At 57.2% G+C, this 6403-nt stretch overlaps 1 protein-coding gene across 1 annotated transcript; it reads right to left on the bottom strand.

The window, feature by feature from the left end:
- Positions 1-1713: 1713 nt before the first annotated feature.
- On the bottom strand, positions 1714-6398 carry LOC139587276 (heme-binding protein 1-like). The gene is made up of 5 exons (XM_071421379.1): positions 6101-6398; positions 5916-6001; positions 3180-3321; positions 2857-3040; positions 1714-2702 (listed from the first exon to the last, which is right to left on the bottom strand). The coding sequence occupies exons 1-5, from the start codon at positions 6249-6251 to the stop codon at positions 2528-2530; spliced, it is 738 nt and encodes a 245-aa protein (XP_071277480.1). The 5' UTR covers positions 6252-6398; the 3' UTR covers positions 1714-2527.
- Between the last annotated feature and the right edge of the window lie 5 nt (positions 6399-6403).

Below are 6403 nucleotides of genomic sequence, written 5' to 3'. Positions count from 1 at the left end.
CGGTCTGTACCGCTGTGAATGACCTTGTGGAGGCAGCGGGGCAGCGAGGAGCCAGGAGCACCCTGCTACGGGCAGAGGCTGGGCACACAGTCCCAGTGTACAGCACGCTGCTGCTCCTTGCTGCTCCTCTGCAGGACCCGAGCAGCAAGAGCTGTCTGTCCATCTGCATGGCCCAGCCTGGAGCCTCTCTGCCCGACCCAGTGCCTCTGGTGGAACCTGCTGCAGCCCTGCACCACCGGCTCTGGCAGTTGTCGCTCTGAACACCAGCTTTCCAGCCGGTTTGTTGAGACTCCAGAATACTGGCTTTGGTACTGTGTGCAAGACTAGCCATCAGACATGGCCCTGAGCACTGCTGGATCCATCACAGAGGATGCTGGAGCCTTTACTCAGCAAAACCTGTGGCACAGGATTGGAGCGTGCTTGCAGCCCTGTGTGGCAGCACCAGCCTGGTGCTGCACCAGAAGCCCCCACCATTGCCACGTCCTGGGAGACCACAGAGCTGCTCCCACAGGGCTTGCAGCTGTGGAACTTCGCCAGTAACCACAAACACCTCTCACAGGAAAGCCACCACCTCCTGCCACCAAAAGCTGTTCTGGTTTTGGTTGGGGACCAAGCAGCCTCAGAGGAAGTGGTAGCCTATTCAACACTCTCTAGGAAGGAAGTTTTACTTCTACCTGCAAGCTCAGGGCAAGCAAAGCAGCTGATAAGAGAAAGGGTCTCTGTCCCACACACACTAGCAGACTTTGTTCTCCCACTGATACCGAGCCACCTGACCCCAGCTTCAGGGAATTGTTTCTCTTTCCCCAGGAGGGAAAGTGAGCTAAGCACTGCTGATCCAGGTATCATGACTTGTCTGAGGAGCATTTGCCACATCAGTGCTGCAGGCTGTGACTGCATCTCCTGGGTCTGTAATGCCTTTAGTGCCCCAGGAACAAGAGCTGTATCACAAGGTAGCCAGGAAACCACTGTCTGCCCTTGCTGTGCTTACCCAGACTCTGCCTCAGGCTCCCTTGCAGGGAAGGGTGTATCATGCTCAGCCCCACTCTTCCCACAGCCACAGGCTGGGCATCCACACTCCCCACAGCCTGAGGGGACAGTAAGCAGCATCTGACTGGAGAGAGGAGTGGCAGAAGCCACCTGTGCTGCTGGGCAGGGAGACCACAGAGGGAGCCAGGCCTTCCAGCCACTCCTACCCCCCAGCTGCAGTATAGGGACAAAGGGCCAGAGCTGGAGTTTGTGCAACAGTGGCAGGCAGCAAGGCATACAGCATGAGAAAATTCATTGGGAACTGCATCAGAAGCAGTTAAAAGTCTCTCCACACCAAGCCTGTTGAGCACATTCCTGCAGTTCCTGCAGCCAACCAGCATGACATGCAGTTGCATTTGAATTCTCACCCTCAAAGGTCAGGTGCCCATGAGGAGTACAGCCACAGGATCCAACTTCTGCACCAGGGAAAAATGAGGCAGACCCCATCCAACAGACAAACCACCTTACCTGCAGGGAGGAGAGTGTGCCCACAGTTCCTGCAGCAGCAACAGAAGCAGCCTGTGCAGTAATGCAGAGGGAGAGCTTGGCTCAACAGGAAGCTGTAACCTGGGCTAATTCGAGCCACAGCTTTGCAGTCTGGAGCATCTCCAGGAAGGAGACAGCAAGGCTCTTCCCAAGCCAACCCAGCCACCCCCCATCCACACCATCAGTGATCTGTAACTGCAGTGGTTTGAGCTGGGTTTATTTACTGTTGGCACTGCCAGCTTCCCCCAGGAAAGCATGATGGCATGCATGGATGTGAAACTCACTAATCAATGCACAACACAACACACGGTGGTGCCGGTCCTGCTCTCCCTGGACCTACCCCTCTCAGCTCACAGCAGGTCTGCAAACAGCACCCACAAGAGATGGACAAAGGCTGCCAGCGCCCTAGTCCTGGCTGAGGAATGGTGAGTGACAGCCAGGGAGGCACCCAACAGTCCAAAGAGAACCAGCCCAGCAGGAAACATTCAGGATTCACACCTGAATTCAAGCCCTTTTCCCCTCTGAACGCAAATGTCTCTGTAGCAGCATTTCAGTGGCTCTGTTCAGGACAGGCAGCCATTCTCACAGGAAGCAGGCCAGAGGCCACACTGAGCCCCACATATTGTACACAGTCATTCACCTTCTAGACACCATCACCTTGTGATGCTGCCCACCACTGGACCCACCCTGGCCCAGCTCTGCAAGCCCAGTGCAGGTCAGGCCAGCACATCACACAGGTCCACACGGTTACTGCCTTCATGAGCCCCCACCACGTGCTGCCCATCAAGAGCTTGCTCTAGAGGTCATCTTTGGTGCCAGCTCCAGCCTCAGCTGTGGGGCAGGCGAAGCGCAGGCCAGGCAGGATTTCCCCTGGCAGGACCCTTGCAGGGCAGGCTGGAAAGCCACCCCACAGTCTCTCAGTCTCTCATGGTGTGGCTGAATGGCGGGTGGGGATGTGCTCCATCTCCTTTGGGTCAGAAGTGCCATCTCCAGCGGGTGTGGCGGTGGAGGGGCCTCACTCGGGCTGGCAGATGAACCAGATCTCGTTGCGGCGCTGAGGGATGCTGGGGTTTTCGTAGGAAGCCACGATGTAGGTTCCCCGCAGCACCGCCTCCCTGGGGCCCAGGAGCTCCCAGAAGACATTGATCTCCCTCAGAATCGTCTCCTCAGTGGTCATCCCATAGAAAACCCTGCAACAGCAGCAAAGGGAACAGTGTAAACAACAAAGCCAGCACATTGGCACAGCCAGAGCTCCCATCCCTCTGCCTAACGAACCACAGCAGCCATGCAGGGAGTTTGTACATCTCTGCTGAGCTGAGAAAACACCTCTGATGCTGGGGTCACCTGGTTATAACCCGGAGCGGTGCCCTCTCGGTGATGTGGATGTCGGGGTCCGTGGGAACAGGGGGGTTTTGCTGGAACTCTCCTGGGAGATAATAGGCAGTTAGGACCTCACGCTCCAGCTCGGTGCCCTCTTTGGTCAGGTGGATTTCGTTGAGTACTGGGACTGTCATGCCCAGATGGCAACCTGGAAAGAGGTAGGCAGGCAGTGAGACAGGTGTGTTGTTAGCAGCAGCAGCAGCCCTCCTCCCCACTCCAGATGGACAATGGCAAAGCCCTTCCCTCTGTGCACTCTGCCAGCCCCTCCAGCCCCTGCCTGCACACACCTACAGAGTTCTCCTTGCAGATGTAGCGCATGAGCTTCATGAAGCTCAGGGAGATGCTCTGCTCATACATGGGCTCCCCCATGGTGACACAGGCCCACTTCCCCGCTGGGTACCGCCGCTCCTCGTAGGCCGCCTCTTCGCACTGCAACAGGCCACAGACAAGCCAGGTCAGGGTGGAGCACGCTGACAACACTGCAGCAGCTGGCTGGGAAACCAACACTGACAGGCAAGAAGCGGGGAAACACGAGCCTGCCAAAAGGGGAACCCCTGCTAGGCAGTGGTTGGCAGAGCAGGACAAAGAAGGTGAGGGGAGCTGGCATCACACGCGCCTCAGACAAGGGTACTTATGGGCACTGGGCAAAGGTCAGCAGAAGTCAGCAAAAGGGAAGGCACAGACAAGGGACAGGGTGCAAGGGGGTCTGGAGGCTCCTGGCATGCACAAGGAATGCAGCACATCCTCAGCAAGGGGCACAGGTCTTTCAGTTCCTCTTCGGTCCGGCCTACTCACAAGGATGTTCCTGATTCCAGGCACCCAAAGGCCTCCAGTAAGGCTGATGGTGTTCTCAGGCCTTTTCCCTGGAACACTGCATGCACAGAGGATAACAGAAACATCCCTACCCAGTAGAAGGGAAAATCTGGCAGAAGAGCTCTAGCATCCAGAAGAGTTATGAAGACTGGAATAAAACTCCTCAGATCCTTCTCCCATACTAAGAAGTGACAGGAGGAAGAAGAGACATGAACCCAATTCCAGCTGTGGAATTTTGTGGCATGAATCAAAACCTCTATTGTCCAGTACTCTGAACAAACCTGACACAGAAGGGGGGCAATGGGAAATTGCATCTGGGTATGTTCATAGTTCAGCTCCTGGCATGTCTGTGGCCACAGGTAACATAAACAGGCACTGGGAAGTTGTAGCCAGCACCTCTCTTCCTACTCTCAGCTTGTTCTTCATCCAGATCAAAGTGGTCATGAAACAACCTTGTTCCACGGAGCTCAAGGCATCTTCCCAAACTTCTTGCTTCCATAGCTGTGATGGCAGTGATGGAGACAGGAAGCTGTGACAAGACCCAGCACTGGGTGCAGCCTCCCTGTGCCTCCACCCAAATCAGGTGTCTACCCTGAAAGCCAAAGCAAAGTCAGAAGGAAGGCAGCAGGCCTGCTTGTGTGCATCAGTGGGATGCCAGTAAGAAGAGCACCCCAAAATACTGTGGGCATTCCCCCTCTAGCTGGGGCCACGCCTGCCATTGTCCCACCAAGCAAAGCAGAGCAGAGCAAGAGCGTTTTCCAAGCAAGGAAATCACCAATCCCTCTACTTCATCTGCCATACCACCTGCAATAAACTAATCAACCCAGGGAAGTCACAGCACCTGGTTGTGCCACAGCCTGATCCTTCCACTAAGCACCACCACTCTGGATGACACTTGTCCAAAAGAAATAAGGAAGATGCTTCATGCAGACACAGCAGCAACAGGTCCCTGCAATGTGAGCTGGGGAACTGAGCCCTGACTGAGCTGGGGGCTGAGTGCTGACAGGGCACAATGATGTAGGTGGCATAATAATTCACTTGCCTCCAAGAGGATGAGGGCTTGTAGCACTGATAGGAAAAGCAACTGAATCCTACTGATCTGCCTGAGCCTGGCAAACGTGTCCCTAAGAGCCCCAGCTCCAAAGTCCCCTCAGTGCTGATGTCAGGCAGTGGTTCTTCTCACTCAGCCTCACACGCCAAAAATCCTCCTCAGGCACAGATAGGATGCCAACAACAACAGAAGCTCTTCAGTTCCCACAAAGTCTTGGGGCCCCATTCCTGCCTGGGACTGGCACAGGCGGAGAAAAGGCCAGATTAAATCCCTGGGACCCAGAACACGGAAAGAGGGAGTGTGGTGAAGCCCCAGTTCCAAGCTGCACAAGCCACATGCTCAGACATGTTTTACAGGGCGTGCTGGATCTCAGCCCAGAAGAAATTGGTTAACCACTACTCATATAGAGGACAATTGACAGATGTCTTCTTGGTAGAAAGCCCAGCTAGGCCTGCAGAGACACAAGAACCAGTCTGACAAGCAGTTATTTCTCAAAGCACAGAAGCACCCTTATGTGCAAGAGATGAAAGTAAGTGTGCAACATAGCCAGCACAAAGAGAAATCTTCAGGCAGAAGACACCATGTTTGGATTGGTGGTTGAGATAAATAACTACATACGCTCTCATCTGACAGCCAGGGTCACAGGCCCTGTGTTCCCCACAGACACATCTTTATCTTGTGCCAGCTGAATTCTCCAGCTCAGCCAGCCAACATAACCAGCACAAACACAAAGCCAGCAGGACTTCGAGCTATGCAACAAGGTGTGTGGAGAACGGCAGGGAGCAGGCTCTGAACTGAAAGTTCACTTTCTTAGATGTGCCCACCCCAGCAAGAGGACAGGCTGGTAAAGGAGGCAGACGGAAGTCAGAGGACCAGAGAAAGCAGCACGACTTGTCCAATTTTACAATAAAGGCCGGGAAGCTGAGCATTGCCATTACTCTACGCTGGAGGAGGTGCAGAAATGCCGGAATACTGCACCGATCCAGAGGTGCCATCCCGGCCGCGGTGCTGCAGAAGCCCCGGCGAGGCTGGTGCGCGCCCGCCGACACGAGGCCCTTTCCCGCCGGGGAGAGGCTCCTCCATGGCCCCGGGCCGGCGGCAGCCCCGAGGCGGCCCCACCGCGGGCGGGCAGCGCTGTGCGGAGAGGGTCGGGCCTCACCTTCCCGTGCTGCGATAGGGACACGTACGGCACGGGCTCGCGAGCGTGCCTGTGCCGGGCCATCTGGGCGATCGGGCCTGCCATGTCTGCAAGGCAAAGCACACGAGAGACGAGGCTCGCCCCGGCCGCGGCGCAGAAGGGGTCCCGGTCCGTGCCGTGACAGCCCCGGCAGGCCCGGCGCTCACCTCGGGGCAGGCTCACTCTGTGCGTGCTGGCCACGGCCTCCCAGTGGGCGAACAGCCGTCCCTCCCCCTCCGCGCCGTCCTCGTTGTCGCTGCCGTCTCCGTCGGGCTCCTCGCCCAGCCGCTCCAGGTCCTCCAGCGTGATCCGCGCCATCGCGTCCGCCGGGAACGGGCCGGGGACCGCCCCGGGGCGGCACAGCGCGGCCCGGCGCGGCGGAGAGCGCCCCCTGGCGCTCCGGCGGACCGAGTCCGCGCTGTCCCCCCGGCAGGCGGCGCACGCCCCCGCCCCGCCCGCCCCGTCCCCCT

Source organism: Agelaius tricolor, unplaced genomic scaffold (assembly GCF_023055355.1).
Source record: "Agelaius tricolor isolate 1412-34295 unplaced genomic scaffold, bAgeTri1.0.p SCAF_1, whole genome shotgun sequence".
NCBI lineage: Eukaryota > Metazoa > Chordata > Aves > Passeriformes > Icteridae > Agelaius > Agelaius tricolor.
Note: the sequence above shows the minus strand (reverse complement) of the source record. Positions and strands in the feature narration are given on the sequence as shown.